This window comes from Brassica rapa, chromosome A02 (genome assembly GCF_000309985.2).
Source record: "Brassica rapa cultivar Chiifu-401-42 chromosome A02, CAAS_Brap_v3.01, whole genome shotgun sequence".
Classification (NCBI taxonomy): Eukaryota; Viridiplantae; Streptophyta; class Magnoliopsida; order Brassicales; family Brassicaceae; genus Brassica; species Brassica rapa.
The window spans coordinates 25,577,797-25,587,393 of record NC_024796.2 but is presented as its reverse complement, the minus strand read 5'-3'; the positions used below and the strand labels follow the sequence as shown (position 1 = coordinate 25,587,393).

General features: G+C 35.6%; 1 protein-coding gene across 3 annotated transcripts; it reads right to left on the bottom strand.

Annotated features, from left to right (window-relative positions):
• Positions 1–252: 252 nt before the first annotated feature.
• On the bottom strand, positions 253–1,986 carry LOC103854399 (ethylene-responsive transcription factor ERF119). 3 transcript variants are annotated; one of them, XM_033283975.1, is made up of 3 exons: positions 1,557–1,986; positions 1,419–1,462; positions 253–1,348 (listed from the first exon to the last, which is right to left on the bottom strand). In XM_033283975.1, exons 1-3 carry the CDS (start codon positions 1,574–1,576, stop codon positions 495–497), a joined length of 918 nt encoding a protein of 305 aa, XP_033139866.1. In that variant the 5' UTR covers positions 1,577–1,986; the 3' UTR covers positions 253–494. The 3 variants fall into 3 exon arrangements, with proteins under 3 accessions (XP_033139866.1, XP_009129580.1, XP_009129581.1); XM_009131332.3 differs by lacking the exon at positions 1,419–1,462 and having other exon boundaries at positions 253–1,359; positions 1,557–1,983; XM_009131333.3 differs by lacking the exon at positions 1,419–1,462 and having other exon boundaries at positions 1,557–1,981.
• Positions 1,987–9,597: the final 7,611 nt, after the last annotated feature.

The following is a 9,597-nucleotide window of genomic DNA, read 5'->3' as shown; positions in this document are numbered from 1 at the left end:
GGACCACACTTGTTTTTGTGTCGACTTTCTAAGAAGACTACTGAAACATATTAAAAAAGCTTAAACCCTAACACAGGGGTTACATGTTGAACTCCAAGGGGTTACCATATGGTTTGGACTTTGGATTAAATGTCAAAAGACTCATATCAATATATAGCTGAATCTCAAGTTTTCTGATCATATGATAAAACAAATCAAAATGGAACATTAGTACTGAATTTAAAGAGGAGAAGAAGAAGAAGAAATCACAAAACAATAAACTAGGTTTCACATAAAAATGATTATAATTTCAATCTCACCTCTCTCGTCTTCTCTACAACATCAAAACTATTATGTCAACAAAACTTTTTCGCAACACACAAAGCTTATCTTTTTGCTTCCCCTGAGGTTAACTACCTCCGCTATACTGTAATAAATTAGACAAAAACCGAACAAAAAAAACATAGCATTTTACTTTGGCTCCTATAACTAATAATAACACCTAGCTTCAAAACTTATAGGCACGCGATATTAAGTGGAGTGGTAGTTGTTGTTGCGAGACGATCGAAGAAATTAAACTTGTTGTCAATGGTGTTTCCAACGAGACCAAGATCGAACTCCACGTCGGAGAAATCATAGTCTGGAAGGTTGTTTGGACCGTCACGTTCAAGACCAATGAAGTTCATGTCATTTAAGAACTGGTCACTCTCTTCTGGTAAGTGAAAATCAAGCTCACATGCATTTAGGATCAGTGACTCATCAACGAAGCAACCCATATCTGGAATCTGGAGATCTGAGAAGTTAAAGTCAACGTTAAACCCTGAAGCAGAGTCATCTGACAGAGCATTCTCAGACAAAACAGAGGAAACACCAGCAGACAAAGCATCAAACTCGAGCTTCTTGGCCGCATAAGCATCAGCTGCTTGTTCAAGGGTGTCGTAAGTACCCAACCAAGTTCTTATTTTGGTGATTGGATGTCTAATCTCAGCAGCCCATTTACCCCATTTCCTCTGCCTTACACCAACAGGCTTCCTGACACTAGATCGTCCAACGACATCGGAGGTTTTGGCTTTGCTTCCATCGTTATGACAAGACGAGCTCTCGGATTCTGACTGAGTAGTGGCGTGAGAGAAAGGACGGTCGATCTCACAGACATAACGTTTCCTTGTCTGATACGTTTCGTCTTCTTCACTGGATGAGTAGTCAGTAGCGTAAGGATCACTCACTACAAAACGAAGTTTTCTCATAGTCTTCAAATCTTCAGACAGACCAGGGAGGCGGTTTATCTGGAAAGTCTTTCTCTTGTGGTTTTTGGAGGGTTTCTTGGCTTGCAAGGAAGATCGTTTCTTTGGTTCAGACATTTCAAACCCTAAAAAACCCCTAGAAATCATCAAAGTCAAGAAACGGCTTCTCTCAAGAACAAGAAGAGTTGACTTAACTACTTAAGCGAAAGACTCCACAAGAGTTTACTACAGAACAAGTCCTGTTTCAATTCAATACACCAACCCTCTTTAGACCCGAGCAGAGACATTATGAACAAAAAAAGTAAACGATTTATTTTTAGAAAACCCAGTTACCTTTTAGGGCTTAACTGCATAGGATCCGATGTAAATACAAGAAGTCAACAACTGGGTAAGCCAGTAGAGATAAACCCAAGAAGCACATAGCATAAAGCGATCAAGAAGAAGAAAGAAAAGTAGAAGACAGAGAGAGAGAGAGTAGTCGGAGCTCCGGTTAAACAATCCCGGCGACTTTAACTGAACCTTTCCCTCTCTCGGTCTTTCCTTCTCTGCACTTCCCCAAAAGTGAAAATAGAAAAGTGATAAATAGTATATATAAGAAGAAGAAGATAGATCTATGGCCAAGATTTTTCCTGACTATTACTCTAATAACAGTGACAAATTTTTTTTATTTATATCGGAAAATAAAAGGCTACTTTCACAAAAAAAAAATCATCAATTTAAGAAAAAAAAAACGATTGAACAAACACAAAATCTATACTATACTAAAAGTCAAATATAAGCCATGGAGATAGTGTCCACGTATGATAGAAAAATCAACCAATCAGAGAGCCCGAAGTTGCCACGTCATCTCATTTATTTTTTTCGTAAAAAATGAAAAAACAATGCAAATGAGAGGATCGAACCTGAGTTAGTATGACATAAATTTAAGACAGTTACCACTAAGCCATTGAAACTTCCTTGAATACATATACAAGAATCACTAAGTATGTAATCACAAACTCTTATGTACAATTACAATAATATGAATTCAATTTTCAAGACTCCGATACTTTGTTTTGTAAAAAAAAAATAAGTAAGTGACTAAGCTAATATATTATTTGAAAGTGTGAGAACATTGACAAATATGAAAAAAAATAGATTTTTGTTTTCGTGACAAAGTTAAGAATTTTGTAAAAGTAAGTTTAACATATAAATTTTCGTGACAAATATGAAAAAACATAGATTTTTGTACAATTTTGACAAAACAACTCAAAACATAGTTCTCTAATGTCTTAATAAACTATTATTTAAGGGTGCAATAATTAAATATATCAATTCAATAAATTTTGTAATTTATAGACAAAACAATAACACAACAAATTTTGAAACATTTGTTTAACCTATCGATTTCTTTTCATGAGAATCCAACTAAATAAGATAAAAAAAATTAATTTACAAATATTTAATTACCATTTTATTCAATTTTGATTAATTTCAAATTGTAATAATGTATCTTTTTGAAGTTACAAAAAATAATGTTCTTTCTTTATTACACTTGCATTATATATAGATTATATATACACAAATAAATATAATATAACAACATAAAATTGCTTTCCCCGATTCATATGAAAACTTTTTAAGTAATCTACCAAAGTAAATTAATTAAATCAATCAAATTGTTAGAATACAACAAATTAATATATAATTTTATTTTAAATTAAATTATTTAAAAAGTGTATTTTCATTAAAAACAAAATAATAATAAGTAAAACTGATTTGATGGTAATTTTTATGACATATATATATATATATCAATTCAGTGAAAGAAATAGAAGCTTAATATGGAAAAAATCTTAAATACAAAAAACTCTAAAAAATTAACAAAAAAAACTAACAAAAATTAAACTATGATATCACTTGAAAGCTTCTTAGACAATATTAGTAAAATATTTAAGCGATAATTAGATAAATTTGATTTTTTTTTCAGCCAAAAGTTTATTACTCCCTCCGTTCCTAAAAGATGTATGTTCTGGAAAAAAAATTTGTTTTAAAAAGATACATTTTTTACCTTTTCAATGTATGATTTTATGAAAAATTGTAAATTTCAAAAAAATTAATGGTGTTTATTAAATTTCTATTGGCTAAAAGTTATAGAAAATTGTTATTCACAAAAAAACAATGCATATTTAATGAGTTTTCTTAATATATGTGAAAAATATAGAATATGCATCTTTTAAAAACAGAGGGAGTATTAATTAGCATCAATTATTTCAAAATGTTTAAGAAAAGATGAAAAAAAAATAGAATGGACATAAATGATATATGAACTATGAATAGTACTTTGTAAAGCTGACTTAGATAACACATCTGCACATCCATTTCCAGTCCTTTTTTATGCTTAAATTCAATTTCTTTAGAGCAGTTATTCCACAAAGAGATCGTATGAGATATTGTTTTGATATTCAGATTTGTTTCTTGACTTTTAAGAAGATTGATAACTGTAAAAATGTCTTCTTCGAATATGATATGTCTATAACCGAGTCCCCAACATGAGACAAGGTTGTTTAAAAAGTAAATAATTTTATTTTTCTTATATTATATAATAAATATATATTATTTACTGATAATAAAAATATAGTTATTCATCTATCACAAATATCTATGCAAATATGTGAATCAAGTACAACAATCAAACAACATAATGATTCCACAAAGAAAATTGAAAAAATATATTTATGTTATGTAGTCTTATTTTATATTCTTTAAATAATGTAATACAATATTATACATGATTTTTTTTAGAATTGAGAAATACATAAATCAGTTAGACAAATTAAGCGATAATTAGACAAATTTGATTTTTTTTTGCCAGCCAAAAGTTTATTATTAATTAGCATCAGTTATTTCAAGATGTTTAAGAAAGTATGGACAAAAAAATGGGATGGACATAAATGATATATGAACTATGAATAGTACTTTGTAAAACTAACTTAGATAACACATCTGCACATCCATTTCCTGTCCTTTTTGATGCCTAAATTAAATTTCATCAGAGCAGTTATTCCACAAAGAGATCGTATGAGATATTGTTTTGATATTCAGATTTGTTTCTTGATTGTTAAGAAAATTGCTAACTGTAAAAATGTCTCCTTCGAATATGATATGTCTATAACCGAATCTCCAACATGAGACAAGTTTGTTTAAAAAGTAAATAATTTCATTTTTCTTATATTATATAATAAATATATATTATTTACTGATAATAAAAATATAGTTATTCATCTATCACATATATCTATGCAAATATGAAAATCAAGTACAACAATCAAACAACATAATGATTTTCACAAAGAAAAATAAAAAAATATATTTATGTTATGTAATTTTATTTTACATTCTTTAAATAATGTAATACAATATTATACATTATTTTTTAAGAATTGAGAAATACATATAATATCTTATTCGCGCGTATCACGGTTAAAAACTCTAGTTTCAATAATAAAGAGCAATGAAGTTTTTAGAAACGTAGATGAATTGAATTCTCTTGGTTTATCTTTTTGTTTTCATTCTGGAGAGTCTTTAAATTCAACCACAGACTACGATGGCCCTTATATTGTATTCAGATTGGTGTAACAGAACATACTATTCTTGGCATTATTTTATGCACATATGGTAAAATAGTGACCACTACTTATCGCTGCTGCGACACTGCACTGTGGCTCTGTGAGATGGACACATATTAGAAATACAATTGAAAATGTGCTGGACAGTACTGACTACTAACTAATACTCAATTACACTAATCAGTTGGGAGGTTAAACAAATGAATTAGAGATAGTTTACTTTTCTTAATGGAGGTTAAATAAATGAATTAGAGATACTGTGGTATACACGGCACTGTGGCTGTGGCTCTGTGAAGTAGACAAATATTTATTGGGGGTATATGATAGGATATACACGAAAGTAGTAGACAAATATTTATTGGGGGTATATGATAGGATATACACGAAAGTGTTGATAAGTCCGTATAGATAGTCAAGATAAGGCTAAATCTTAGAGTGAATCTTATTGTTACGTAGAGATCACGTCGACTCTCATATTGTATAAATACTCAGCCATTGGCTTTCTAATAGAACAACACATATACAGTACACAAATCTACATGGTATCAGAGCCAGATCCTAATAAGTTAAACCCCTAATTAATATTAACCCTACCCGACCGGGTATATAGGTCGTAATTGACTCGCTCGACCGAGTATAACTGTCTTAAAAAGTTTCCGAGATTTCTGGCCGATAAGAGCCATCATCTCGAGGAGGGGTATTAAGGGATATGTATCCCACATTGGAAAATCAATGGGACATTAAGTAATATATAAAGGGTTATGGCCAATCTACTAATTGCCAATTGGTTTTGAGTTGGAAGCCCATAATAAACCCGAATCTAACATGGTATCAGAGCTGCTGTTTTGGTTTCTTAATCAAAACTCGATCTGGAATCATGGAGAATTTGTTCGCTAATAGCGAAGAAATTGTTTATAAAGAAATTATTGGCGATCCTGTTTATGATATCTACTATGACGATAACATAAACTTCATCAACTATCAGTTATCAAGAGACGTGGCCGTGAATCAAAGTCAAAGCATGATATCAAGAGAAGATGTCCACGTGTGCAGCCACTCCAAGCCCATTGAAGGTGTGTTCGTAACGAGCATGGAGATATCAGGGGTTTTGTCTCTTTATCATAACGAACACATAAAAATAAAATTACAGATCCTTATGATGTGTTTTGCTACGGTAGCTGTGAAGATCAAATTGATGGTGCAAAAGATTTATATTCTTTTATTTGATGGATATTATCGGTGGAAGGCCAAGGAAAAGGAAAAATATGTGTGTCATGGTCAAGGTTTTGGGATCAAAGACCACGGTTAAGATTCGAGGACGAATCTTTTCAACCCGGAGAGAATGGTGTAAAGAAGATATTTAGAATAAATATCTTATTTATTTAGTGTTTTATTTAGAGTTTATTTATTATTAAGATAATTATCTCTAATGTTTTAGGGTTTTTATGTTTTCTTATATATAGTCTTTGAGGCTATGGTTTTATGTAGTTTATGAATTGATTGATTATTAATAAAAGTTAAGAGATTTCTCTTTTGTTCCTTGTAATAAGATCTTTGTGATTATCCTAGTTTTCCGGGTATTCTAAGAATCAACGGATCTCTAATTCTATCCCTAGAAGCTTCCGCTACAAAAGGACTTTCGTCCGGGATAGAATAGATGCTTATACTCACCATGACATCCAGAATCGTCTTTGATTGAGAAATCAAAAGAACCTGGCTCTGATACCACCTGATGTCAATGCCAGGTTTATTAGCGTAGAGAGTCATGGCTGATACTGTAGCTGTTCAAAGGAAGGATGAAGCGACGTCAAGCTCACCTTACATGTTGTATGGTTCCGACAATCCAGGGGCCGTGATTTGCTCTGTCAAGTTGAACGGAGTAAATTACAATGAATGGTCTTCAGAGATGGTTAATGTTCTGCAAGCCAAGCGTAAATTGGGTTTCATTAGGGGAACCTTGAAGAAGCCAGAAGAGACGAGTCCAGATGTGGAGAACTGGCTGACGGTTAACTCGATGATAGTGGGGTGGATACGAGCTTCTATCGAACCGAAGGTACGCTCCACGGTCACGTATGTTACGGATGCGCATCAGTTGTGGGAAGATCTGAAGCAAAGGTTTTCCGTGGGAAACACGGTACGTGTTCATCAAATCAAGTCTCAACTTGCGGCGTGTCGACAAGATGGACAGCCCGTTTTGGACTATTTTGGCAAACTCTCGACGTTGTGGGAGGAGCTGCAGATGTATCAACCGATTCATGCTTGTACGTGTGGAGCAGCTGCGGCTATGGCAAAAGAAAGAGAGCATGAGAAGATTCACCAGTTCGTAATGGGGCTAGATGATTCACGTTTTGGGAACATATCAACAAACGTGATTGGTCTTGATCCTTTGCCTTCGCTTGGTGAAATTTATAATAAAATGGTGAGAGAAGAACAGAGGCTGGAGACTGCACGAGGTCGCGATCAACAGCAGGAAGCAGTAGGGTTCGTAGCTCGACAAAATTCAGCTTCATCGCGACAAGACTCTCCAAGCGATTCTGTCTCAAGCAAAGGTGACAACTCGATCTTGCGTTCTCGACCGCTCTGCTCTCACTGTGGACGTACAGGTCACGAGAAGCGTGACTGTTGGCAGATCGTGGGCTTTCCTGAGTGGTACAATGATCGAAGTGGTGGTCGTGGTCAGGGAGCTGGTAACAAAGGAAGAGGACGAGGCGCGAATGGTCGAGGACGTGGTCAGGCTAATGTTGCTCAAGCCACAAGCTTCAACACTTCAGTTCCAACCCTTCCAGAGCTCTCATCAGAACAATGGAAAGTGCTCACTCAGATGATACAGGAGAAGGCTAGTGTTACAGCCTCTGACAAGTTGGCTGGTAAGAGAATTATGGGTGATGTCATTCTCGATACAGGTGCTTCGCACCATATGACGGGAAACTCGGATTTGTTAACCGATATTGAGATGATTCCACCTTGTTCCATCTCGTTTGCTGATGGAAACAGAACCTTTGCAGTAAAAATGGGAACGTTTTCCTTATCTGATAAGATAAAACTGCAGAGAGTGTTGTTTGTTCCTGATATGAACTGCACTTTGGTATCAGTTGCAAAGCTTTTAAAACAAGCGAACTGTTTTGCTCACTTCACTGATACAATCTGTGTTTTGCAGGACCGTTTTTCGAGGACTCTGATTGGAGCCGGTGAGGAACGGAATGGTGTGTATTACTTTACGGATTTGGTCGTGGCGAAGAGTCATCGGGCAGTCGGAGGATCTGATCAAGTCTTGTGGCATCAACGTCTAGGCCATCCATCGTTTTCAGTGTTTTCAGATTTATCTTTTGTTTATAAACCAGCTAGCTCAAGTCCGTGTGACACTTGTTTTAGAGCTAAGCAAACTCGAGAAGTTTTTTATGAAAGTATGAATAAAACAGCAGAATGTTTTTCACTTATTCATGTTGATCTATGGGGTCCTTACCGAGTTCCTTCTTCTTGTGGAGCTGTCTATTTTCTCACAATAGTAGACGATTACTCCAGGGCCGTATGGACGTTTCTTCTTCTGGAAAAGTCAGAAGTCCAACAAATGCTGAAGATGTTCCTGGCTTAAACAAAGAAGCCGTTCAACAAGCCGGTAAGAATGGTACGCAGCGACAATGGAACAGAATTTTTAGTACTCTCGTCTTATTTCAAAGACAAGGGTATAGTTCACCAAACATCTTGTGTCAACACTCCACAACAAAATGGTCGTGTGGAGAGGAAACACAGACACATTCTGAACGTTGCACGCGCTCTGTTGTTTCAAGCATCACTTCCAGTTACGTTTTGGGGAGAAGCAGTGCTCACGGCTGCTTACTTAATCAATCGAACTCCGTCATCGGTTCTTAATGGTAGCACACCATACGAAGTCCTCAATGGTGTTAAACCTGATTACAAAGTGTTGAAGGTGTTTGGATCAGCTTGTTACGTACACAGAGCCTCTCGAGACAAGGATAAGTTCGGTCCTCGAAGTCGCTTATGTGTATTTGTCGGTTACCCATTTGGCAAAAAGGGATGGAAAGTTTATGACATGGAAAGCAATGAGTTCTTCGTCTCACGAGACGTTGTGTTTCGCGAAGACTTGTTTCCCTTTGCTGATCCGAAACCTGCAGTCAGTCCTACGGTGGTGGATAGTGTGAGTGATGAAGATTGGATCGTTACACAGTTGGACGAAAGGGGGAGTAATGATGCTCCAGCACCATCACCTGAGACAGAAACAGAGCACTATGCTCCAGTTGTTCCACCAACACCTCCTACGCCTACTGTTCCCGTCTCCAATATAATTTCTGCTTCTGAAACTTCATCATCTCTGGTGCCCTCGACGTCTACTCCAGAGGACACTTCATCTCCAACAAATACAACTTCTCCTATCGAAGCAAGTAGCTCTGAGACACTTGGTAGAGGCCAGCGGGAGAAGACAAAGTCAGTCACTCTTCGAGATTATCTCCTCTACAACACTACGGCTGACTCTGAAAGTAATACACACTATTTTGTTTCTACCTCCTCCACATTAGAGCCTTCGTCATCGGTCTCAGGTAACTGCTTGTACCCTCTGTCTGATTATATTTCTGACGAGCAGTTTTCTACGAACCATCGAGCTTTTTTGACAGCCATTACAAACTCAACTGAGCCGAGAAATTTCAAAGACGCCATGCAACTTAAAGTGTGGAGAAACGCAGTTGGCAAGGAGGTTGTAGCTCTCGAAGACAGTAACACTTGGGATATCACAGACCTACCACCAGGGA

Coding starts and splice junctions, on each gene's coding strand:
- LOC103854399 (XM_033283975.1), bottom strand. CDS start 1,576: ATGCAGTTAAGCCCTAAAAG. Junction 1,463..1,556: donor ATGCAGTTAAGCCCTAAAAG/GTAACTGGGTTT, acceptor GAATTGAAACAG/GACTTGTTCTGTAGTAAACT. Junction 1,349..1,418: donor TGGAGTCTTTCGCTTAAGTA/GTTAAGTCAACT, acceptor GGGGTTTTTTAG/GGTTTGAAATGTCTGAACCA.